Source organism: Hyaena hyaena, unplaced genomic scaffold (genome assembly GCF_003009895.1).
Source record: "Hyaena hyaena isolate Hyena2069 unplaced genomic scaffold, ASM300989v1 scaffold_0, whole genome shotgun sequence".
Lineage (NCBI taxonomy): Eukaryota > Metazoa > Chordata > Mammalia > Carnivora > Hyaenidae > Hyaena > Hyaena hyaena.
In genome coordinates this window covers 12,124,277-12,151,231 of record NW_024080632.1, presented here as the reverse complement: position 1 = coordinate 12,151,231, position 26,955 = coordinate 12,124,277, and the positions used below count along the sequence as shown (strand labels likewise).

Below are 26,955 nucleotides of genomic sequence, written 5' to 3'. Positions count from 1 at the left end.
CCTTTCCTGAAACCAAGTCAAAGAGGCTGACCTCAGCCTGAAGGACATGGCATGGGGCTAACCCGCTGCTCTGGGGGGAAGAACTAAATGGTTTCTCAGAGTCTTTATCTGCCTTGCCGGGAGTTACACAGTGAGGCAGAGATGGATCTGGGCTTGTCATTTCCAGATCTTCGTTGTCCATCACACGACCTTGGCCCCTGTCAGAGCTCTGATGGAAAGTGTCATCGATTCTAGCAGATGGAGCCCGTCTCTGCTGGTTAGAAAAATCAGGATAAATTTGTCCAAATCCAGAGAGATCAGGAGCAGCATCCATCTCTTTGTGAGCTGAGAGCACGTCGGTAAAAAGTATGTGTAGCCCTTCTGCTCTTACAGTAAGAACAGTTGGCTAGTTGAGTCAAAGTCATGAAATCATTCAGCAGGTTAGGCAGAGGAAGGGACTGAGGCAGTGAAAATGCATGTGGAATTCGCTGGTCGTCCTCTCTCCTCTCTCAGAGGTGGGAAAACTGTGGCCCATGGGCCAGATGCCAATTTTTGTAAATAAAGTTTTATTGAACACAGCCATGCTCATTCATTTGCATATTGTATACGGCTGCTTTTCTGCCCCAATGGCGGAGTTAAGTAGTCATGACTGAGATGGTGATAGAGGCTTACAGTATTTACTGTCTGGCCCTTTATAGGAAAAGTTTGTTGACCCCTGTTCTTGACAGAGCAGCTGGAAGATGGTCTAGCTTTGGATAGCCTGGATGCTGAGTGACTGGGCAGAGGAGGGACTCTCCACAAAACTACGTGGCTTGTATAACACCAGTGAAATGAAAATGAAAACTCTTTTTCTTTGGCATTGTTCACTACTGGAACATAACCTAACCTGTCCTAACAGGTTCCAACAGGCATTCAAGAGAAAGCATTTCACATCTGGAAAGATTCAAAAAGCCTACTTACTTCCTTGTGAAGTGAACTGCACAAGAAATACCGATGATCAGAAGACCAATGATGATGGAGGCGACGGCCACCCACTTGGCATTCCTCCCGAGACGCTTGGATCCTTCAATGTCTCCATCGTTGTAGCTATTCAGAGACTGGAGGACACAAGGGAAAAGCTGGTGGTGACAGACAACCCACAAGGAAAGGCATGCGCTTCTCAGGCTGATCTGATCACCTCTTCCTCCTCCAGGAAGCCCACCCTGGGCTGACTGATTTCCCCTTGCTGATTACTTTCATCTTGGTATTTACTATAGCACATTAAAATGATTGATTGGGCCTCTCCCATTATAGTATAAGTGCTCTGTGGGCAGGGACCACTATCTGTTGTTCAGCAGAGTGTACCAGTGCCCAGTGCCATATTTTGTCATGCAGAAGATGCTTGATAAATATTTGTATAATGAACAGGTATGCATGTCTCGTCCAGCAGAATGAAGTCTGCAAACTCTGGCCCATGGGCCAAGTCCAGCCTACTGTTGTTTTTTAAATGTTTAATTTTGAGAGAGAGAGAGAGAGAGAGAGAGAGAGCGAGCACAGGGGAGGGGCAGAGAGAGAGGGAGAGACAAAATCTGAAGAAGGTTCTAGGCTCTGAACTGTCAGCACAGAGTCTGATGTGGGGCTTGAACTCATGTACTTTGAGATCTTGACCTGAGCCAAAGTCAGGTGCTTAACCGACTGAGTCACACATGCCCCCAGTTGGCTGTTTTTTATAAATGAAGTTTGTTGGGAACACAGCCACACTCATTTGTTTACTATTGTCTGTGGCTCCTTTAATCTACAACAGAGTTGGGTAGCTGGATCAGAGGCCATACTTACTGTTTGGTCCATTACAGAAAAAGTTTGCCTTTTCTGCACTAGAAGTTCAATCCATGAGGTCAGCGAACCTCGACTGAACCGTTCACCTCTATCCCCAAGCCAAGCTGTCATTCAGCTGGTACCTACTCATACGGCTTTCCCGGCTGCTAAAATACCAAACGACTTCTGTCTGGCTGGTAAATAGCAGCTACCCCTCCCCACCAGGCCCCCCAGCCAATACCTCCTTTATTGCTAGTACTTTGAGCAGCGTCTGGTACATGGTAGGAGCTCAAGAAATAGGTACTGGCTGAGCAGGTGAGAGAAACAGATCTGTTTCCCTACAGAATGTGAGTTTGTTGGAGGGCAAAGTGGAGGTGCTCAGAGAAAGTTTGCTGCTGAGCTGATGGCCAGGGCAGCCAAACAGTCCTCTAGGAAACCCTCCTCATCATAACTCCCACTGCTGAGGATCCCCTCAAAAGTTCTGCTGCAGCTCAGTGAAGACTGGACATTGGTATTCATGAGTTAACAGACAGAGGTTGATCAGTGTGCTGAATGGTAGATTTCAGTAGGAACTTCTGTTCTTGATGCTGAAGTCACAGCACTTCAGTAATAGATTGCTCCTCTTCCTGTACTTTCAAGGCGGATTAAGCCCGTGTAGACAATTAAAAGCCAGAGAAACACCCGGAACACTGAGCTTCCCGCTTCCAGAACCTTCCATTAATTCTTGGATTCTGACCACCTTAGCAACAAGCTGTGGGCCTCAGCAGTGAAGGGGGCTTTACTCACAGGACTCTGGTGTAAAGGGGAAGGCAGGAACCTGTAATGATATCCAGACCTTCCAGTAGCATGAGCATTGGAATTCGGAGTCCTGAATTCTGGAGTGCTCAGCCCTGAGTATTTATTGGAAACACCTGGCTAGTGATTTTTGTTTGTTTTATTATTAATACTATTCAATGTTTATTTATTTTTGAGAGAGCGAGAGTGAGAGAGAGCGAGAGAGCGAGAGCGAGAGAGAGAGAGAGCAGGGAAGGGGCAGAGAGAGAGAGAGAGGGAGACAGAATCCGAAGCAGGCTCCAGGCTCTGAGCTGTCAGGACAGAGCCTGATGCGGGGCTTGACCCACGAGTCGTGTGATCATGACCTGAGCTGAAATCAAGAGATGGACACTTAACTGACTGAGCCACCCAGGCACCCCAGGAACTTTGTTTTATAGTCTTTATGATCAAAGTCAATGTGTAGAATCTTAGACCTCTAAATTCTGAGCTCACAGTCCAGTTCATTTTTTAAAAAATTTTTATGTTTTTCTCAATCCAGTGTAAAATTACGCACATTCAACATTCTCTGAAAGTGATCATTATCCTATTGTGTTGCTTTGGAAAACCCCGTTTAAGATGCACTTAGTTATGGCAATGTACTTGTGTTGATGTAATCAGAGGAAAAATATAGGGTGATGCCTAAACTCCTGGCTGTTTGGATAAAAAAATCAGTTTCATGTTCTCCAGTGGGAAGAACAGCAAGCCTGTGGCACACTGAGGGGTATGTCTCTATCTGTGCATTGCCCACGACACAGGTGAGATAGAGGCTTCCTGAGCCACTTGAGTTGTTTACTGCAGGTCAGCAGAGGCAGGCTGGTGACCCGGCTGAGGGGGATTTGTGTGCAAGCCACGAGTGAGTCTTGCTCAACCTTTATCACCTGCCGCCACTCTGCATCTTGTATGTTGCCCTCCTCTCTGCAAACCACCACCTTGCTGGGGCTCCTAAGGGAGATGCTGAGTTGTCTAGGAATGAGGCCATGGTTGGCTTGAAAGATGGATGAAAGCCTCTTTCAGTATCAGCTGTGGATTCACCTCCCCCTGCCCCCACCAGTCCCCACCATGAGTTCTCTTATGAATCCGTTTCCTCCTCTGGTCCTTGAAGAAGGGGCTGTCTATGGGCATATCTGCTGGATAAATGTTAGGATATGGAGAGATGAGTGTGGGAGCTTTAGAACTCCCAGATTTCACTCTGAAGGACCTCACTGGTTGGGAGTCTCAGGGTTCAAGGTGGAGATCTAACAATGGAGCAAGAAGGAATTAATTCCTCCCTCCCCCATTCACTGGCTATCATTATTTGCCTCTCCCAATTTGGAATTGCATGCTAAGGGTCTCCTGGTAGACACTACAGACTGAAGTCATGGAGGTGGGTTGTAGAGAAAATGCACGGTTTATAATCTTTTTCTGAAAAGCTTGGAAAGCAAACTATCCCATCTGTTGTGGAAGAACTAGAAAGAAACAGAGGATGGCTTAGATATTTAACATTTATATGATCTTATTAGTTCTTTTACAGATTACAAATGTAATTTGTGAACATGGAAAGCATTCAAATGCTCCAGAAACACCCAGTAAATAGTAAGGTCTTCTCCTCATCCTGTTTCCCAGGGATAGCCATTGTAGTCTGGTGCATTTGCTTCTAGATTCTGCCCCCTCTCCCCACCCGTGAATAATATGAAGGGAAAGCTGACACTTTTTCTTGCTTCCATTATGACTAAGTACATTGTGTCTATCAGTCAAGATAAAGAAATAGCAATTTGTACCCTGAGATAAACCAAGAATACAGGGTCAGTCTGTTGAGCCCACATCCCTCCAATATTAAAACCTTGAGTATTTCCCATAAATCTTGGCAAAGACAACTTCATCTCCATCTTTTGTGATGTTGGTGTCCAAATGGAGGTCACTTCCTTTGTGGATATTGTAATTTCTTGAGAAAGGTACTATTTTGCTTTGGTTATTTGTTTATTTTAAAATCATGAACAGATTACTGTACAACTTTGTCACCTTGGCAATTTTGCACTTGTTTTCTTTAAATACCTGTGTTGTGCTTTTTATTGGGCTAGCTGGTCCTTCCTTGTGAAGGTACACTCCCTTGCATTTCCAAGTGACTTTTTTCTTTTCAAAATGTTTTGGCCTCTGGGTCTTTCTTTGACAAAATAATAATGATAACAGGTAACACTGATTGAACATTTATATGTACCAGGCACTGTGTTAAATATTTTTCTAGGATTTAAAATCCTAGGATTTTTATCCTGTCCTCATAACAGGTCTATGAGGTAGATGCTTTATTGTTTCCATATTACTGTTGGGAAAGTTGAGGCACAGAGATGTTAAAGGGATTTGCCCAGAGTCATATAGCTAGTTTGGTAAAGTGTGGATGTGTGTGTGTGTGTGTGTGTGTGTGTGTGTGTGTGTGTGTGAATGTTTGTTGGTCAAATGTAGTTCTTCTTCTTCTTTTTTTTTTTTTTAACATTTATTCATTTTTGAAAGATACAGAGATAGAGCATGAGTGGGGGAGGGGCAGAGAGAGAGGGAGACATAGAATCTGAAGCAGGCTCCAGGCTCCAAGCTACAACACAGAGCCTGATGTGGGGCTTGACCTCATGGACTGAGGGGAGATCGTGACCTGAGCTGAAGTCAGACACTTAACTGACTGAGCTACCCGGGTGCCCCAAATGCAGTTCTTCTTGATGAATTTTATACTTCTATCGTTAGTCCAGTTTTCTACTAGTTTGTCTTTTTCTTATTGATTTGTGGGAACTTTGAATATATTGTATATCCACATTGAGCAATAGGGATATAATGGGAGCTACATATGTGATTTTAAACTTTCTAAGTCACCACATTAAAAAATAAAAATAAATTGGTGAAATCAACTTTAATAATGTACATAAAAGTGTGTACACACACACACACACACACACTTAGAGTTTGTCTGTTTGTTTTCTCTTTATTCCAAAGATATGAATAATGTTATACTATCCTATTCTGCAACTTGAATTTTTCCACTAATACAGGGTGTACACCTTTCCAAGCTCTTGTTTTCTTTCTCCAGGCAGGATTTAAAAATGGTGAGTTATATTGATGGACTTCCTACTGTTGGATCACCCTTGCATACTTGGGGGGAATATCTTAATTTGTCATGGCACTTGTTGTTTTTAGGTAACTTTTTGTTTTCAAGTAGCTTCAAATTTACAGGAAAAAAATGTCAGCATAGTTGTCTCATTCTTTTTAATGGTTTTGTCACTTACATGGTGGCGTAGACATTTCAGTTACCTAAAGGCTTTTGCAATTACATAGTGTGCCTCAATAGACATCCTTATTCATAGAGTTCATACATGTTTGAGCCTTTCCTTAGGATGGATTCCTAGGAATGGAACTGCTGAATCAAAAAGTAGATGTGGTTACATTTGGAGAGAGTTAAATTGCCCTGCAAAAAGGCTAGACAAATTTACACTGCCACTAACAGGATTTAAGTGCCCTGTTCCCCACATCCTTGCCGACAGTTTATTATCAATCTTTTTTTTTTTAACCACTCTGATAGGTGAGAAAGAATCTCAAGATAACATTTCTTTGGTTTGATGGTGAGATAGAGCTATCTTTATGTCCTTCAGACCTCTGCTCAAATGTCACCTTCTTAGAGAATCTTTCTAAGAACAGTATATTTAAAACTGTCTGTGGTGGGGCACCTGGGTGGCTCTGTCAGTTAGGTGCCCAACTCCTTGACTTAGGCTCAGGTCATGATCTCATGGTTTGTGAGTTCAGTCCCTGCATCAGGCCCTGTGCTGATGGTGCAGAGCCTGCTTGGATTCTCTCACTCTCTCTCAAAATAAATAAACTTAACAAAAAAAGGTTTAAAAAACTCTCTCTCTGGTGACCAATATAGTGCCTGAAACAAAGGAGATCAATAAATACTTGTTATATAGATGAATGTTTATTGACCACCTGTATTGCTTCTTGATGAATTTTATACTTCTATCCATTGTCCAGTGCTCTATTGGTTTGTCTTTTTCTTATTGCTCTGTGAGAACTTTTTATATAATTATAGATCACCACTGTGCAATAGAAACATAATGGGAGCCACATATGTAATTTAAAATTTTCTAGTAGCCACATTAAAAAAGTAAAAATAAATAGGTGAAATTAATAATATAAATTTGACTTAACCCGACAGGTCCAAAATAATATCATTAAAAGCTTTGGTACTCTGTATTTCAAATACTCTACAGTCACATGTGGCTAATGCCAACTGTACTGAATAGCATGGCAGATAATATGCCTTAACCTGTTACATATATTGCAAAATTTTCTCCTAGTTTCTCCCAGTCCATTTTTTCCCCCAAATTACAACTTCTATTTTGATATAGATTGAGACTCACAAGAAGTTGCAAACTATAGATACTACCAGGAGTTCTCATAAAGGCTTCACCAAGCTTCTCCTAATGATGATATCCTACATAACCATAGTAATTTGTTAAAACCAGGAAACTGACATTGGCATGATACTATTAATCAGGTGTTTTTTGTTTGTTTTGTTTTGTTTTCGCTATGTGTCTAGTTCTATGAAATTTTGCCTCCTGTAGATTGGAGTGTCCACACTCAAAGAAATTCTCTCATGTTACAGCCTTCCCATGGTGCTGGGTTGTTGCCCAGAGTTCCTTTCTGAGCTGTAGACCTCATAATTCCCTAAACCAACCACCCTTATTTTAAGGTGTTGGGTGGTAAGGTGTCATCTCTGTTCACCATGGAAATTATGTTGAAAAGAAGGATGTTTAGTTTCCTTCCAGTTTTTATTTTCCTCTGTGAGGCAAATGAAACCTTCTCAGGATGTAGAGCAAATGAGGCTCCATCACACATTTTATCAGGCACTCAAGAGTCCCTAGCAGGGCTTTTTCTCTTCTCTCCAAGATTGGGCTTATGCTGGCCAAATGGAATAGTCATTACCAAACCTAAGGAGACCATCCAAGTCTCGGTCAGCTGCCTTGAGCCAGCAAAGGTCACACTTTGATAGAAATGTGGGCAAGTTCCTTTCTCCTTTAGTAAATACTAATGATGTCATGGTCACTGCATCAAGTTATTTCAAGCTTATTTATGCATCTCTTCCCTGGATAGACACCTGATACTCAAATACCCACAGAAGGAAAGTTGGTCAGGAACTAGAATTGAGGGGGACTGTTTCTAGGCCCAACTTCAAAAAAAAAAAAAAACGGCAGCAGGGAGGGACCAGCAAGACTGTGGCATGAGGCCACGCAGCCAGCCAGGACTCCTGGCTGCCTGTCAGAAGGTTCAGGCAGCTCCTGGCCTCCACATTTGCAAGAAGGAGAGACTCCGTATAACTCCGTGAATTTTGCTAACTGGAGTTGAACACCAAGAGATCCAGTGTTCGAGACATTTGTGACACCTCACATCAAATGGGGAACCTGCTCGACTATCCTGAGCCAGACAAATATGGAAAGTGCTTTGTCCTTTCCCTCTGCTCTTAGAGCAGAACTCTTGCCACATTCCCCATGATACCGGATGAGACGGCATCCCCTCTGGGGTGGCTGCTGGGTGGAGGCCTGAGATGCAACTCTTCAAAGTCATGCTTTTTAAATTCTCCTGTGTTGGTGGTTCCCAGCCCCCAGCTGACCTTAGAATTACCTGAAGGGACTTTACAACTTCTTATGCCCAAGCCCCCTCCCAGACCAATTGAATTAAGGTCTCTGGTGCTGGGACTCCAGCTTACTTTTTTGTAAGCTTCCCAGGTTATTCTAGGAAGAGTTGAGAACCACTCTTGTAGATGGACATCCATCCATCCGTCAATCCATCCATCCATCCATCCATTCAAGAGCTATTTGTTGAGCACCAACTGTATGCCAGATGGTGTTCCCTGCCGTCATGGAGCTCACATTCTCGTGAGGAATGAAAACAAGTAAACAGGCTAATAAACAAGATGATTACAGAATCTTACTGAGGCAAGAAAAATGGGGTGTAGGGAGGAGTTCTTGCTGAGGCAGGAGCAGGTAGCTGACATATGAAGATTTGAGAAGGGGCCCGGCCTGCAAAAAGAGGGTGGGGGAAGAAGGCTGGCAGGGAAAACAGCACGTGCAAAGGTTCAGGGGTAGGAAATAATTTTCTTGTTGAAGGTACTCAAGAAAACCCACTGTGACTGAAATGTAAGTGTGAAGGAGGGAGGGGGAGACAGAGAAATAAGAAGTTGAAGGTAAACCAGGGGCTATGTTAGTTATACCAATAATGAATTGTGATAAAATAATAGTTAATAATTCATGAGGCACGTATTTTGCACCAGGCTTTGGACTGACCATTTATGCCATCACATAATTGAATCTTCACAATAACCCTCATGGGGGTTAAAAATTGTACCCCCCCCCCATTTTACAGGTGAGAAAACTGAGACTCAGAGACAAGGAAGCAAATAATGTTTCCGTGTTCAAAGACAACTTTCCAAGGAGGCTACAAATCTAAGCAGATGACCGTAAGTGAACCGACAAAACTCTTAACAATAACTATGCCATCATGTCCACAAGAACCTATGAACTCTGTTCAATACACTGTTGATAACCCAGCTTCAGGTAGCTGACTTGATGCTAATTTAATAAAAACTTGGCCCCTGATATAAGAAAAAGAGGGCAAATATGTCTCTAATCTGTGCTCCTGATCTCCCTGTCAAAGATTTGTTCATTTTCTTTGTTCTCTTCTATGACCAAACGTGATCAGAAATTCCACGTTCACCCTTCAACAAAATTCCCCTAAACACAAAATAATAACGATGGAAGACATTGTCAGTTGTTTGTTGGTTTATATTTTGTTTTCCTGGTCATTATGGATTAAATGAGTTAATACACGTGAAGTGCTTCGAGCAGGGCTTGAGAAATAGCCTGTCAGCCAGTAAGCATTAGCTATTACATTGATATTATTATTATTATGCCATATGTTGATTGACGAAGATGAAAACAAATGAGCTATTAAATCTATTTAATATGCTCTACATTTATCTAGTACGCTTTATATTCCCCTTGCCCAGTTGCTCTCTCGTAGGATTATGTCTACTGTTAAGAATAAAAGACCTCAGGGGCGCCTGGGTGGCTTAGCCGGTTACGCGTCCGACTTTCGCTTAGGTCATGATCTCGTGGTTCGTGGGTTTGAGCCCCGCGTCGGGCTCTGTGCTGACTGCCAGCTCAGAGCCTGGAGCCCATTTCAGAGTCTGTGACTCCTTCTCTCTCTGACCCTCCCTGCTCACGCTGTCTCTCTCTCTCTCTCCTAGAAAAAAAAAAAAAAGAATAAAAGACCTCAGTAAAAAGCAAGAGTCGTCTTCCCCCTTGGTAAGGCATAGAAGGCACATTTCTTTTACCTGAGACAGGTAAGCAGTGAAGCCCTGGCAGCCAGTGACACCACAGTGGGAAGTAGCTTTTCTGAAAAACTCTTAATGTCTGATAATGCCGTAAGAGAAGAGAGCATAAGTCACTTGTATGGGGGGATGGGATGGGAGTCCTCAGTGGCGTTGGCTGGAAACCAGTCTTTGGCTCCCCATTGCCCTGGGACAGGGCACATTCTTAATCATGGTCTTCTAAGCCCTTCAGGGTCTGACCTCTGCCTGCCTCACCAGCCCCATCTGGAACCTTCCTCTGTGCTCCCCACCTTTCTTTTTTCCGGCCCCCTGATCTTTGTCCTGGTCATTTCCTCTGCTGGGAGCCCTCCTCGCTTGACGTCTCCTGCAGCCAGTGACCGCCCATTCTTCCGGTCTCAGCTTTCATGTCTACTTCCTCAGGGCGGCCTTCTCAGGTCAGGTCACTCCGCTTCACTAGGTCCCCTGACCTACATGCTGACTCAGCCCTTGTCTGTTTCCTTCATGGCATCCTCTTTAAGCGACTCAGTTATTTCACTCTGTTGCTAATTGACTCACGGAGTGTTTGGCTCCATCATCTGATTGTGCGCTCCGTGAGGGCAGGCACCATGTCTCTTTTTACACATTATTTTTTTCCAGTGCCTGATGGAGGACCTGAAACTTAGTGTTTCCTTAACTCTCTTCAGTGAGGTTAGGTTGACAGAAAAGCAAACAAATAACACAAACAATGCAACCAAACACTGAAATGAGGCAGTTGGTCAACTTAAGTTTCTGACCAAGGCAGCCAGTCATTTTGGTACTGGCAGATCAGAGGGTAAACTGAGTCATCTAGCTTCTGTGTCAGAGTTCTGAAGGGTGTCCTTCAGCCTTAGAATAGCAGACATGGATTTGCTGTCTGAATGACCGGAATAAGGAATTTTTGGCTTGAGGTCGAGTGCTTATGAGGGAATTTCAGCTGCTTTCACTTCATAAGTCAGAGTCATTGACAGGTTTTCACTTAAATGGACCTCACATCCCTAGTACTTATATATGTGTATTGAATTGTGCTGTGCCTCATTTTATTACAGACAATATTTATAATACATATTTGGATCTTTAATATGGTAGTAGCTGAACTAGAAGGGAAATAAGACTTATAGGGATGGCTCTGAGTCTGTTCTCCTCATTTGTAAAATGGGGATAATAATGTCTACAGCACGGGCTGGTTGTGAGGCTTAATTGAGATAATGAGTGTGAAGGGCCCAGCATTACCTCATTTCATCTTGAAAACAATGTGGAGAGGTCTGTATTAACATTCCCATTGTATAGGTGGGAAAACCAAGGCTCAGAGGAGTTAGATGAAGGGGTGGGGCTAGGATTTGAACCTAGAAGTTGACTATAGAGCCTGAACCACAAGTGTCTCCCTTTAAATCTGTTGCCAGTTCTTGTAGAGATCTGTATTAACATTCCCATTGCATAGGTGGGGAAGCTGAGGCTCAGAGAAGTTAGATGAAGGGGTGGGGCTAGGATTCAAACCTAGGAGTTGAGTGTAGAGCCTGAACCACAAGTGTCTGCCTTTGAATCTGTCACCAGTTCTTGTCAGGGGGCTAAAGGAGAGAGACGCTACAAGAAAAAAAAATAAAAGTTGTTTCATTGAAAACTTTGCAACACACAGACTCCCTAACAAGGGTCACAAAGCAAGTGAAAGAAACAAGGGCCAGACAACCCACTACAGAGGAGACAGTACTGTAGATTACATATTGGATAAGGGACTTGTATCCAGAATATATAAAGAACTCTTACAACTCAACAATAGTAAACAAACAACTATTAAAACAACAGGGCACTGCCAATCTAAACCACAAGATTCCCGGGACGGTGACTTGAATGAAAAGACAGACAATGACAAGTTTTATTGAGGATGTGGAGACACTGGAACCCTCCTGCATGAAAATGTAAAATGGCACAACTGCTTTGGAAACAGTCTGGCAGTTTCTCAGAGTTGACTTAGAGTTACCGTGGGATTCCGCACTTCCACTCCTAAGTATATACTTCCCACCTAAGAGGAGTGAAGCCATGCAAACACAAAAACTTGTCCATGAACGTTCATAGAGTGTTGTTTATGAGACCCAAAAACTGGAATTAACCTAAAAGTGAGTGGAGAAACATAATATGGTCGTATCATACAATGGAATATTACTTAGCTTTAAAAAGAAATACTGACACGTGCTAAAACATGGGTGAACCTTGAAAACATTACGCTAAGTGAAAGAAGACAGACATGAAAGATCATATAATGTATGATTCCATTTATTTTTATTATTTTAAAAAAGGTATTTATTTTGAAAGAGAGAGAGAGCACACAGGTGCGTGTGCAGGGGAGGGGCGGGGGGGGCGGGCAAAGAGGAGGGCTGAGAGAATCCCAAGCAGGCTCTGCATTGTCAGCCCAGAGCCTGACGTGGGTCTGAACTCACGGACCGTGAGCTCATGACCTGAGCTGAAATCAAGAGTTGGACGCTTAACCGACTGAGCCACCCAGGCACCCTTGTATGATTCCATTATACAAAATATCGAGAATAGGTAAATCCATAGATACGGAAAGTAGATTACTGGTTGCCAGGGGTTCGGGGAAAGAGGTATGACAGGTGATTGCCAATGGTTATGGGATTTCTTTGGGGGATGATGAAAATTTATTGGATTTAAATAGGGGTGATGATTGCACAACCTTGTGATAGAATAAAAATCACTTGAGTTTGAGTTGTATACTTTTTTTTTTTCTTAAGAAGCGAGGCCTAGTGACAAAGCTTTTGTATGTTGAAGGCTCCAGTGGACCAAATGGCGGAGGCCAGAGAAATTGGTAGTGTCAGACAAGAAATGATGTCAGGGCTTAGCAGCAGCCTGGGGGTACATGACTGTTACCCCAGGGTCCACCGGAAGCAGCAGCCAGGCCTTGCAGGAGTTAACAGTTAGCACATTGCCGTTTTGTGTGTCAGTGTGAGAAACACCTCTTAGGAATACAGAGAGGAATTTTGTGGAGTAGACAGCAGGGAGGGCCAAGAATCGTTGAAGCCTGGGCTATTGTTTGTCAGCTGTATTTGCACTCGGAGGCTATTACTGCCTAGGGAAACTGAGATCCAGACAAAAACAGATCTTGCTCCTTCAGTGACCAAATTAGTTCTGAGTAATTGTTCTAGTTTGGAATGAATTAAAGTAAAACTAAACCAAGAATTGGTCCTAAATGTGGGAGCAGGCTGAGGCCTGGGCAAAAGTAATGATCTGTGAAGAGCTCTTGTATGACACCCCACCGTATAACAGAAGCTCTAGCTGTCTATCTGGTGACCTGTTCTGGGATTCCTTCCTGGGGACGTTAGGTCCATTTAAAGTGGATGATGTAGATATCATAGCATATGACCCTGGAACACACCATGCCTTTTCTACCCCTGGGCCTTTGCACTTCCTGGTTCTGCCCAGATTTTCCCATCACTGGCTTGTTTTCATCCTTCAGCCTTTGCCAACCACACTTTCTAAAGTACAATCTCTTCACCACCTGCTCCCACTAGTCCTTCTCTCTCATACTTCACTGTTTATTCTCTTCACAGCACTTACCACTCTCTGAAATGATCTTTTTCATTGATCATTTCAATCAATTTCAATGATTTCAATCAATTTCAATCAATGATTGACTGTCTCAATCAACAAGCAGGGGAAAGCTGTGCTTGTCCTGTGCTGCCCATAGAATATTGGGTGGGTCAGCCCAGTTTGGGGAGCACAGTGGATCACTTTGGCTATAGACCTGAAGACATACTCTGCAAACAGATCATCTATTTGTTTCCTGTGTCTTATTTCTTAACAAGTTCCGAACTCTTGGGGGAAGAAGAGAGGCTAATTCACTGACCCAACATGTAGGCTGCTTCTACTTACTGAGAAGCAGCTAGCTCACAGATGCCCCAAAGGTCAGCTGTATAAAGCTGACATTTATCTACAGGGTTACCATAATGTCTGGCACATAGTAAGTGTTCAGACATTGTTGAATGAGTGAATGAACGTGGGGGAATCCTGACTCCTTGCTTCCTACTCTTGAAAAATTGGCCAGAGGTTTCCCAAGTGCTGTGGTGTCTTCTTTGAGGGGACCAGGCGTACTCAAGTGACACTTCTTTGTGTTGGCTTAAAGCTCTCTTCCCTCATCTGAATTCCTTTTCCCAGATTTTCTCTTTGAAACTCAGGGCTAAGTGCCACCCATCCAGCTTCCTACCATAGTGTCAGGGGCCAGGGACATCATAATGGCAAGAGAAGGCTAATGACCCAGGCTTTCTCTGTCTTTGGTCATACAGATGTCTATTTGCAATGACCTCTGCCTCTTCCGTTTTCCTTCTTGTTGAAAATGGGCTTTGGACTTTGTAAAAAGCACAAGTGTGGAAGGGGCTTTTTGGGGGCTCATGGGATATTGAAGTATTGGAGGTATTTTTCCCAGTGCCCATTTACTTTTGTTGGTAGATACCTAGGAGAATGTGTGGCGCAAGGGAAGACATTATGAGCCACATGTCCTTCAAAAGCATGAAGAACTTCCCTCAGGAGCATCAGGTGCCCTCTATGTGGTTGAGAGCTAGAACAAAAAAGAGGGCTTCGCTATGAAAAACAGTATGGCACTTGAAGTTTTTGTTATTGCTTAATCTATTGAGTTACTAATACCGAAGCCCAATTTTAGAACATGTTCCCTTTTCTTCAAGACACACCTTCTCTCTTTCAGGGCCATTCTCCTCTTCACCATGCCTCCATCTCTAGTATATATTCGGCCAGTGGGAAGTGAAGTTACCTCTCTTTCTCTGCCTCTCTCTCTTTGTGTATGTATCTCTCTACTGCTCTGTGTCTATGTCTCTGTCTCTCTCTTATACACACACATGCAGACTCACATACCTATATAGGCTTACGTCAATGCCTGAACATAGCCTCAGATACTTTTGTTTGGGTGTGAGAACTCTTTTCATATAGATCAGCATTGTCTTTAGATCCCAAGCTCTTGATAGCAAGCTCTGTCAAAACAGATTGGTAGATGTGGGCACTTTAGTAATAATGCCCGAGTTTTCAGATGACTTTTGGATTTCTCATCTAGAGTTTGCTTGCTCCTAAGCTTCTGTGCCTAAAGGTAGTGCTGGAAATTCAGAGATGGGGCTTGTGGATCACAATGCACATTTCCTTGTCTTCACCCTTCATTCATTCATGCTTGTCTGTCTCCTTCTTGTGCTTCTGGGCTGTTTCTCTCCATAAATATCTTCAAGGACAAGTGAGACTTGTCCTTTTGACCGCCTATCATAAAAGCAAAAAGCTAGAGAGGAGTTCTGCCAGACTTGATTGAGAGTATTATATGATGCTTCTTTTATTGATAGGGCAAGTCTATTAAAAGGGAAAGCTTTCAGAACATCAAAGCTGTATTCCTATCAGAGAGTGAGGCATAGCCACCTGATTATAATGCTTCAAGAGGCTAAACTATAAACTCCATGGGGCAAGGACTTTCCTGTTTGATTTTGTTCCCTAGTGTCATCTTTCTTTCCTTTTAAAAAAAATTCCAGTATAATTAATATACAGTGCTATATTAGTTTCAGGTACAATATATCGGAGTGATTCAACAATTCCATGTATTACTTAGTGTTACCTTTCTGAGCCTTGCTTTCTCATGGATAAATGGGGCAAACAGCTTTCTTGCATACCTTGCTGGGATTTTGCGAGGAAAAAGTGAAGTTATGTCTATATGAAAATGCTTTGAGAAGTAAAGACATATGGACAATATGATGATGATGATGACGATGGTGATACCACACTACCAAAATTATCCAGAACAAAGAACAAATGAAATTATCAGAAGAGGGACTTAAATATAGAAGGTTTCCTTCAGTTTGGGGGAACAGGACACATAAAGGAAACAGAAAGACGAATTTCCGAATTTAAGCTATAGGAGAAAAGAGAATGAGGGAGGAAGAACACCAGCAAAAGTTTGACTAGGGAGACCCACTAAAAACACCTCTGTTGGAAGAAGGTGCGGAGAGGAGAGCCTACAAGGCAACATGTTAGGGATGGAACACTTGCATTATCAACAATGGCTCAGTCCATTCAGAGTGAGAACCTGTATCATTAAGAACAGTATTTCCCAAAGTGTGTCTTGTGGTGTATTAGCCTTAGGATCAGAGGATCCTGGGCAACATGGTTACTAAATGTCCCTGTTACACTGTCCCACTGAAGGACCACAAGACACAGTGTTGGCCAGACGTTCTGAAAAACCCCAAAGAAAGGAAACAGTTTACATTTGCTTAACTTAGCATTTGACCTCCCGATTTCCTAACCCCCTCCCCACCCCTTTTTTGGTAAAATTCGTTAACATTGGGCAGAACCAGTTGTCCAAGAAGCATATGGCTCTAGAAAGCCTGGCTTAATTCTTGAACTTGGAGGTTCGAGATATGAGCCTAACTCCAGCATAACTGGAAGTTTTCAGATATGTTCAAACTCGTGCTTTGAAGGCATCACATTTCCAGATGAGTGGCTCCAAACTAAAGAACACCATCACGTGGGCTAGCAAGTTAGTAAGAGGGACCAGTTTCTAAATGTGGACCCATTGGTCTGCAGTGTGAGGATGCCAGTGAGCTCCAGACCAGCCAGAAACGCTATTGTTGGGAACCACGCCTTGGCCAACATTTCATTGACTAATCGCATTAGCCTAGATCTCCTGGATATTTTTCAAAAAAGTTTTGGCAGAAATGCAGAACATAGCTCAGAAGGGAGGAGAATCCTCACAGATAAAGGTAGGAACAAACTTAGGCCTCTGTAGTCATTCATTCATTCATTCATTCATCCATCAAATCTATGTTACTTATTGACCATGTGCTCTGCATTTTGCTAGGTGAGTTCAAGGGGCACACATACACAAATTGGCATGAAGAAATAAAGATGCGCTGAGAGAAATCTATTCCGAGTATAGTGGGTACAACCTAGGGTGAAGGAGAAGGGCAATCAAAGAAGGCCTCGTGGAAGAGGTGATTTTCTAGCTGAGTTTCGAAAGAGGAGTGATAGCTACATTTTAACAAGATCCTCAAGTGGTTGAAATTTGAGAAGCGCTGTTCTGGGGGGTGGGTCCTCCTTCTTGGTCTCCCCTTGATGACTATTTGCAATTTTCCTCCAAAGTCATCATTAAAATTCATACATTGTTTAAGTCAGAAATAAATTGCTTATTAATTAATGACAAACTACACCTTAACCATGGCCTGTTTTGCTGACTCATTTAATAGCTGCTGTTGTTATCTGGGCAGTGTTTGAGGACTTAGGGAGATAAGTTCTGGTTGGAATTCTTTTTTTCCCCTTTTTTTCTTTAAAAAAAAAAACTGTTATGGGGGTGCCTGGGTGGCTCAGTTGGTTAAGCATCTGACTTCAGCTCAGGTCATGATCTCCTAGTTCGTGAGTTCGAGCCCCATGTCGGGCTCTGTGCTGACAGCTCAGAGCCTGGAACCTGCTTTGGATTCTGTGACTCCCTCTCTCTCCGTGCTCCTCCCCTGCTCATGCTCATGCTCATGCTCTGTCTCTCTCTCTCGTTAAAATGAATAAACATTAAAAAAAAAAACCTCTTAGGGAATTTTTTAAACATGAAACAAATCATGTTCCCATGACCCAGCTTCACAAACCATCCGTTAGTGGTCAATCTTGTTTTATCTGTATTTCCCATATTATGCTATGATGCAATCATTATATCATTTTATCAGTAAATTAAAATGCTATTTAAAATGTATTTTCTTTTAGAGAGCCAAAAAAGTGTGTTCTCTTTTATAGGAACACACAGATTAACAGCTTGAAATAGATGTAGTCTGTACCTCCAGGAGCCTAGGACTGAAAGGACTCCAACAGCAGTTTAACTTCTAGATTCCCAAGTAACAAATGTCAGTGGCCACCCACTGCCACATAGTAACCAGCAAAGCAGGGGCTGCTTGGCCGATGTGCTTGTCTGTAAAATCTGTATCTATAATCGAAATTTCTAATAATGCCGCGAGTCAAGTAAGGTCCTTACCATCTGGAACTGTTTTTAATACTCCTCTGAACTTCATGTGCAGGAATTCATAAGAAATAAATCACAAAGGTCCCTAATATTAATACCCCATTTCTCAGCTGACAATGGTGTGGTAAGGGCTAGAGAGGGTTGGGAGAAGCCGCACTCAGGGACCTAACAAGCTACAATATTTAGAGCTCCAATTTGAAAACAGTGTTAAATCTCCTGGGTCAACTGCCAGGACTGAGACCTGTTACTTCCAAGTTCTGCCAGACTGAGACCTGTTACTTCCAAGTTCTGCCTCGGTCTCTCTCTCTCATCCTCTCTCTCTCTCTCTCTCTCTCTCTCTCTCTCTCACACACACACACACACACACACACAATCTCCTCTCTAAATTTAATTGAAGTCCACTTGAAACATAGCTTTGATGGATGAGCAGTCCCTGGTGGAGACTGGGTCAGATGGAAAGAATAGTCAGTTTGGTTTGCCTTTCATCCTGCGGGTATTTACTTTCTCTTTGACCACAAACCTTGTCTTCAACAGCAGGTGTGGTCAGGCGTGGGGCAGAACTATAGCTTACTCTGCCAGGCCACAACCAGATAATGGATTTTGACAGTGGCTTTCAGACCACCCATCCATTATCCTCTGCATCTTCTGCGGGTGGACAAGACCCACTGCCTTGTTATGAGGAGGACTTCTCTTTGCCTCTTTCCTGTGTTGGATCTTTTTTTGCTGGATCTTTCTCTTTCTGTCTTTCTCTTTATAGATTTACTGCTTTGTTTTGGGGGAGCACATCCTCCCATAGCTTTCTGAGACATGGCGTATGGGAGGTAGTTTTTGTTGTTTGGGTTTTTGGGGGTTCTTTTATTTATTTATTTAAAAAAATTTTTAATGTTTTTTATTTATTTCTGAGAGAGACACACAGCATGAGCAGAGGAGGATCAGAGAGAGAGAGAGAGACATAGAATCTGAAACAGGCTCCAGGCTCTGAGCTAGCTGTCAGCACAGAGCCCAACGTGGGTCTCGAACCCACAAACCGTGAGATCATGACCTGAGCTGAAGTCAGCCACCCAACCAACTGAGCCACCAAGGCACCCCTCGGGGTTCTTGAATGTCTGAAAATATCTTCATTCTTTCCTTTGACTGATTATTTGGATGGGTCTAAATCAAGGTTGGAAAATTTTCCTTGGGGATTTGGAAGTCATTGTTTCACTGTTTAAACATTGCTGAAAACATGGCATGCTTTTCCTTCTTATAGGTTTGTAGGATTGGAGAGAAATTAAGTATCTGAAATTTCACCATGATGTGCTTTGGTACACATACAATTTCATTCATTTTATTGGGTGGCAGGGGACTCTTCAAGTCTGGAAGCTCAAGCATTCAGTTCTGGAAATTTTTCCTGTAATCATTTATTTCATAATTTCCTCTCTTCAGTTTTCTTTGTTTGCTTTTGGAACTTTCTGATTAGATGTTGGATTTCTGGGAATGATTCTCAAATTTTCTTATATTTTCTTGACACTTTTCATCTTTGGGGGAGAAAATATCGTTCCTCATTTTTTATTGTGGTAAAACATACATAATATAAAATTTACTCTATTAACTATTTTTAAGTGTACAGTTCAGTGACATTAAGTACATTCGCATTGTTAGGCAGACATCACCATCCATCCCCAGAACTTTCTCTGTCTTCCCAAATTGAGACTCTGTATCCATTAAACAGTGACTCCACATTCCTCTTTGTTTCTAGCCACTGACAACCACCATCTGCTTTCTGTCTCTATGAATGTGACTACTCTATGTACCTCATATAAGTGGAATCATGCAATATTTGTCCTTTTATGGCTTGCTTATTTCACGTAGCATAGTGTCTTCAAGGGGTATATTGTAGCATGCATCAGAATTTCCTTTCTTCGAAAGGCCGAATAAATATTCCTTTGTATATGTATACCACATTTTATTTGTCCATTCATCTGTTGGTGGACATTTAAGTTGCTTCCACATTTTCCATCTTTTTGATTTATATATTACTTCCTTGAGTTTATCTCAACTTTGACTTCTAATTCTTCTACTGTTTTTTTAATCCACCCTCATATTTTTAAGTCCCAAGATCTCTGTTTTGCTTCTCTGATTTATTTTTTTCCCAACCTATTCTTGTTTAGTGGTTACCACACAGTTTCTTATTTCTCTGAGGATGTCCATCATCTGTCCTTGAAGTTTTCTTGGGCCTCTTGCATTATTTATTTCCTAACACTTCATTTCTTCTGTAAACCACAGGTCTCTTAATTCAGAAGAATTGCTCCCATGTCCAATAATCTGTGACTGCCTGTTCATATTTGAAAGTGAGACACTGAAAAACTTCTTGGAAGTTTTGTGTTTGTGGATGGGGCTTGTCAACGGGTGGGTGGTCTGGGATGACTGGGTGGTGGTTTCATCATTTCTCTAGAGAACTTCTAATTGCTTGTGTCTGTAGGGTTTTTTTTTTCCCCATTGGTATGGCCACATTCTTGAAGAGGAGTTCTCTGATCTCCTACCTGGATGCCAGGGTAGGGGTACTAAGTGGGGACAGGGGCTAGAGCCTTGTTCAGTGGTGTCTTAACTTTACCCTCAGCTGTGCCTGGTGTCTAGAGCCATTGTGTTTAACCTCACCAGAGAGCAAATCTCCCATCTTTTGTCAGGGTTGTTGAGGAAGGAGGTGCCTACTACATGGGCTGATACATGATCTCTGGTAGTAATGACTTCTTAAACAGACTTGCAAAGATTCCTCCTCTCTTTAGCCCTACTTTTTATTCCTACCTTCAGAAGTGATATCTTCAATGGGTGCCTCCAATTTACGAGTCTTTCTAGAGTTTTTTAGGGTACACTGACTTTATTCTTGTTGGCTTCTTCTTCTGCAGGATTCAGATTTCAGTGTTATCTACTCTGTAATGTCAGTCAATGCCCAGCTAGCCATTTTCCATGTTCCAAGATTTTGTCACCTCTTCATTTCTTCATCTGTTCTCCTAATTTGTCCTTGGGTGTTTGTGCCCTTTTAAATCCACTTACTATCATTTTAAGTGGTTTTGGAAGGGAATGGAGAAAAGCGAGCATGTTTAATATTCCATGCTTAACCAATAGTCTTCCTTGTTTATTTGTATGCATTCCAGATTAGCATTAATATTGACTTTTAGGCTGCAACAATTATTTATTCCAGTGACATATCTTCTTGTCATTGCTTTTGTTCTTACTGAATTTTCTAGTGTCAATAAAAAGAGAAAAACTGCCACTGGAAAAGACAATGACTTGTATCCCTAAAATATACACACCATCATCTCCATCATCACCATCATCATCTGTCATCATCATCACTATCATCATCATGATCATCATGATCATCATCATTATCATCATTGATACTTACTGAATCCTAGCTGTGTTCTAGGCAGTGGGATAAAAACATTTAACTTTTATTATCCAGTCTTCACAGCAGTGCTTGAGTGGGTACTATTACAACTGCCATTTTACAGCGTTGGAAAACTAAGCCTCAGAAGGACTGAGTCAGTGGTATGAGATCTCAAATGTACCAAATGGCAGAAAAAGATTTGAACCTCAGTGGTTGGTATCTAGACAAGTTCTATAAGTGCGAGGGAAAAGCTCTGTTGAAAGTGGGTTATAAGTCCCCCAGTCAAATGTTGTTGGCTCTTTCATGTTCACACTTAGAGTGACCAGATTGGTTCAGCTGTGCAAATGACTATAGAATGTCCTCATCAAGAATGGAGGCTCAGCATGGATTCAACTCCAATCTCTTCAGCCAGGTAGCAAATTCCAGCAACACAGACAACAGACGGTGAACTCAACCTAAAATTGCCAACACTCCTGCAATTAGCTTGGAACCTTTCTTCTTCTACATCTAAGAGCACAGAAATGTTGCTGATCTTATTTACCACTTGATAGAGGTAAAAGAGTATATTGACATCGGGAATCGAGCATGGCACATAATAGATGCTTATTAGATGCAAATAAATATTTGTCACATAAACAGACATTCTTTCTCCAGAGTCAGAAGCCATATGGAAGTTATAGAGTTCCTTCTGGATGGAATAAACAAAGATAACCAGGGATGAATGGCAGCATGGGGAATGAGGCTTGAAAGCCAGCCTGTGCTCCACTTTCCAAGCCATATGCCCTGGTGCAGGGCTCCATCTGTATGGAGAAGGGGTGCCATTTTCAAATTGCTATGAACATGCCATTTGGGCTAGAAGTGGCCCAGGTTGGGGAGAAGTTCTTGAGGTATGTGTCCTTGAAATTGAGTACAAGTTAAGTGCACTTTCAACACAGAGAAGCCAAGATGTCTGTGTCTCTGCCCCTGGCAATGCTTTGACTCATCAGAGTTCCAATACAACAAGCCATGTTGTACGATTCTCACCTGTAGGGCACTGACTGCCTTGCAACTCTCAGGACTTCCCTACCTCCACATGGGGTGGTGGGAAAATCACAGATGCCCACACATAGCTTGAAGCACCTTCTTCTCAAATGTATATTTTTCAAAATAGTTTTATTATCCCCCAACATCTACTCCGCCTGGGTAATTTAGAGAAGGCTTCTCAGGCTCGGTTTAATACATAAAGAATCTCGAATGTTTTGAGATCACTAGTTCTTCCTACAGTTCTGGGAACTAGTTATTTTGAGGCTTATCAATATTTTCCTTACATTCATGTTCATATGACTTTGCATTACCTTTACTATGTTTCTTGATTAGAGTGTTGTTGATATTTGGGGTCGGTCAGTTCTTCACTGGGCAACAGACTCGAGTGTTGCAGAACGTTGCTACTCTTAGCTCTTTCCACTATAGCCAGTAGTGCCCCAATCACTGTGATACCACAGATGTTCCCCAGCATTAAAAAAAAAATTTTTTTTTAATGTTTTACTTATTTCTGAGAGAGAGCGAGAGAGACAGCGTGAGGAGGGGAGGGTCAGAGAGAGAGGGAGATACAGAATCTGAAACAGGCTCCAAGCTCTGAGCTTGCTGTCAGCGCAGAGCCTGATGTGGGGCTCGAACCTACAAACCATGAGATCATGACCTGGGCCGATGTCAGACGCTTAACCGACTGAGCCACCCAGGTGCCCCTGCCCTGGAAGCGTTTTTTAATGCTTCCATGGGGAATGGCATCACTCCCAGCAACAGTGCGCCTGACTTTACCACAAACTATGGATCAGTCAGACTTGAAAATAGTCAGATGGAACCCCACAAGACACCCTAGGGAAAACACACCACTGGCAGAGTTGGTGTCCACTTCCGTCCTGCACACCCTTCCTCTTCCTCTTTATTCTTTGGGCTTTGGAGTCTTTATCATGAAATGTGTTGCGCCCATATCCACACGGTTTCAATGGGAAAGCACCTTAGAGGGAGTGCGGTGGGGAGGGTGCGGGAAGCTCTTTTTAGAATTTGGGTTTCATTTATTTGATGTTCTATTTGGTTTCATGTGTGACATATGTTGTTTCCAGGCTCCAGGTCTATCCATCTGTCTGAAAATTATTGCACATACCTAGCACAATACTGGGAGTTCAACATGCTTTCTCTTGTTCCGGCGTTATAACAGTTTTGCTCCAGTTAAAACGCTTTTCAAACTCCCATTTTCTTTCTTTTTTTATAAAAATTTTTAAATGTTTATTTTATTTTATTTTATTTTTTTATTTTTTTTTAAATGTTTTATTTATTTCTAGGAGAGAGAGAGAGAGAGAGAGAGCGTAGCAGGGGAGGGTCAGAGAGAGAGGGAGTCGTAGACTGAAACAGACTCCAGGCTCTGAGCTGGCAGCCAGCACAGAGCCCGACGCGGGGCTCGAACCCACGAACCACGAGTACATGACCTAAGCGAAAGTCGGACGCTTAACCGACTAAGCCACCCAGGCGCCCCTAAATGTTTATTTTTGAGAGAGAGAGAGGCACACACACACAGAGTAAGAGCAGGGGAGGGGCAGAGAGAGAGGGAGACACAGAATCTGAAGCAGGCTCCAGGCTCTGAGCTGTCAGTACAGAGCCTGACGCGGGGCTCCAACTCATGAACCGTGAGACCTGAGCGAAAGTTAGATATTTAAACGATTGGGCCATCCAAGTGCACCTCAGATTCCCATTTTTCTAGATGAAGAAACCAAGGCTTTAAGAAGGTATGAAGTTTGCCCATAGTCAACTTTCCCAACTCCAGTGTCTGGTTTCTGGCATTAGATGGTGTCTTGCTATAAAACTATCGGAAACATCTTGAGAGAGAGGATTGGGCAAGGGGGGTCAGGAAAAGAGGTTTCCATTCAAAGCATGTACCAATCTTATCCCCCGGGACACACCGAGTGGCATCATTAGTGTCCAACCTGTCACCACCAGCTGGAGTGTTAGCTCATCTCGGATCAATGAAGGAAAAAGCCTTTGCAGGCAGTTTTATAATTGGCACTGGGAAAGGGGTGAACTGTCTGAGGATTCATTAATAAATCAGGATGGAGTGTGGGCACCAGTTCCAGCCAGAGTGTCTGCTGCTGCCTGGAGGATTTGGCTGCAGCATCCTCTCCAACTTCACCTGCAGAAAACCCAAGACCGGATATCTCTGGTGAGGAAGGAAGAGAGGAAACTGGCTGGCTGGTCCTAAGGAACCTGATACCACAGTTTTCCTGGCTCCAGTATGGGGCAGAAGGCAGCAGGATCCATTAACACCATTCATTCATTCATTCATTCATTCACACATGCATTCATTTCATTCTGGCACCTGCAAGATTCTCTTCTGGGTGCTGAAGATACAGCAACAAAGGACACTGACAAATACTCCTACCCTCATAGGGCTTATACTCTAACAAGGGGGGCACAGACAGTAAGCACAGTAATAAGTAAAATAACGTATCAGATGGAAGAGAAGAGGTTTGGGCAGAAAACAGCCAGGAAAGGGGAGTAGAGCTTGTGGGGATTTTGATTTTAAACGGTGACATCCGAGTAAAGATCTAATATTAACGTCATGCTGACGCTTGTTCCAAGCGTTTTATAATCATCTCATTAATACAGCAACGTCAAGAAATTATGGCTATATGGCTATGATTATTCCCATTTTACAAACAAAGAAGACGGAAGTTAAGAGAGATGCAATGATTTCCGGAGATCTTACAGCTTAGGTTGTGGGCGGAACTAGTATTTGAACCCAGGCATCGGAACTTCAGCGGAGGCGCTCTAGGATGTTGGTGCAGACAGCGGACAAACCGGGTTTGGGAAAGAGCAGGTTGCGCGTGCAAATGAAATCCTCATGTGTCCCCACCAAGCGAATACGGCGCCACCCGTGGACAAGTGTGGCCGGACTTGCATGGGGGAAGGGGGCGATGGCCCTCGATCTTTCCTGGGATGAGTCCCACTCTCTCGGTCTGTGGCTGCGGAGTTGGGCGCCTAGCTGCAGGCGAGGAGGACCCGCGGGGGAGGGAGTTCGCTGCCACGGTTGCCCCGGGACAGTGCCGGTGGGAACCTCACCCCGCCGCCGCCACCCCTGGGCCAGCTGCTCCAGTCAATAAGGCGACGGCCTCCGGGACGCTCGCCGCCCTCCTGGTGGGTTCCTCCCGGGGCTGAAGGGGGCCGCGGAGCCGAGCTCTGGGAGGGCAGAACACCAGCAGCGTGTATTCGAGAGGTGCGGGCGGATCGGGAGGAGGACGCGCACGGGGCGCGGGCAGTCCCCAGCGCGTTCCCAGGGGCGCCCCGGGACAGCGCGGCGGAGGGGCGCCAGGGAGCCCTTGGGGGACGCGAAGAGGCGTAGATAGGGTCCGCGCGCCGCAAATTATGGGGCAGAAAGAGTAAAAGAGAGGCGATGGCGCCTGTCGCAGGTCAGAAGGGCACAGGGGGCACTCAAGAAAGGCCTGGAGACAGTGCAGGCCGCTGGAGAGAGGAGGCCAGGGGGGGTGCCAAGGAGAGGAGCTGGCGTAGGAAGAAACAGGAAGGAACTGTTGTCCTGGATAGGGGGTGCTTAAGAAAGCATGGGACCTGGGTCAAGGAGAGGGCGTCGGAAATCGCTCGGGGATCCCCATCAAGACTGTATCCCCATAAAGACTGCCACGCGCTGGAGAGGGGGAGCCCCGAGCGCGGCAGGGAGCGGGCGGTAGAACCCGTGCGCTCAGAGTGGGGCCGCGGCGGGCGCACTTTGAGGTTCCAGAAAAGCAGGGTGAGAAGCGCCGCATCAGTCCCCAGCGTTGTCAAAGGAGACAGGGAAAGAAGCCCCCGTGTTGGAGAGAGTGCACCGTGGGCGCTGGAAGAACGTGGAAAGCCGGCCTGGGAGAGGCTGGGTCAGGGCTCTGAGCGCCCCAGGGAGCGCAGAGGAGGCGCTAGTGGTTGGTGGCGGAGTTCTGAGAGCGTGAGATAGAGGAGGCGCAGAGGGCGGAAAACCCGGGGTGCGCGTAAGGGAGCGGTGGAGAGCGCGGTGGGTCCCCAGTACCGGCGCGACGCCGCCCAGGCCTCTCCTCCCTGGTTGCTCCGGGTCCTAAGTCACTCACCATGATGGAGAAGACGAAAGCCACGATGTTGATGGGGTACGCGGGGCAAAAACACGAGACGATGGCGAGCCACAGGTAGTTCTTGGGCATGGGCACGTCCTCCTCGGTCTTGTCATCCTCGGTGTTGGCCTCGGCACCGCTGTCCAAAGCCCTCTTGAAGTCCGAGCTGGGGTCGTACTGAGACATGGGCGAGGCCGGCGACACAGGGAGGGCGGCGGAGCGCACGGTCGGCGTGGGCTGGGACTCTGGCCGCCGGCTCACCGCGCGGCTCTGAAAAGCCAGCGGCGTGGGGCTCAAGGGAGACGTGACCTCACTTCTCCGGCGTCCTCCGCTTGCACCCGCCCGGGCTGAGGGACCTTGGCCAAGAGCCTCCGCACAAGAGGGAGGGAGGGAGCAAGGGGGTGAGGGGAGGTGGTGGGGAGGAGAGGGAGCCGGCGGCCTGAGACACAGGGGAAAGGCACTTCTTGAAGGACACACGCAGAGACCATCAGACAGACGCACAGACACACTCTGAGTCCAGAATAGCAGGAGGCACTGGGAAGGGGAG

At 44.3% G+C, this 26,955-nt stretch overlaps 1 protein-coding gene across 2 annotated transcripts; it reads right to left on the bottom strand.

Annotated features, from left to right (window-relative positions):
* Nucleotides 1–901: 901 nt before the first annotated feature.
* Nucleotides 902–26,594, bottom strand: TMEM233 (transmembrane protein 233). 2 transcript variants are annotated; one of them, XM_039229901.1, is made up of 2 exons: nucleotides 26,409–26,594; nucleotides 902–1,076 (listed from the first exon to the last, which is right to left on the bottom strand). In XM_039229901.1, exons 1-2 carry the CDS (start codon nucleotides 26,592–26,594, stop codon nucleotides 936–938), a joined length of 327 nt encoding a protein of 108 aa, XP_039085832.1. In that variant the 3' UTR covers nucleotides 902–935. The 2 variants fall into 2 exon arrangements, 1 of the variants encoding a protein (XP_039085832.1); XR_005527991.1 differs by lacking the exon at nucleotides 26,409–26,594 and adding an exon at nucleotides 2,015–2,078 and having other exon boundaries at nucleotides 1,026–1,076.
* Nucleotides 26,595–26,955: the final 361 nt, after the last annotated feature.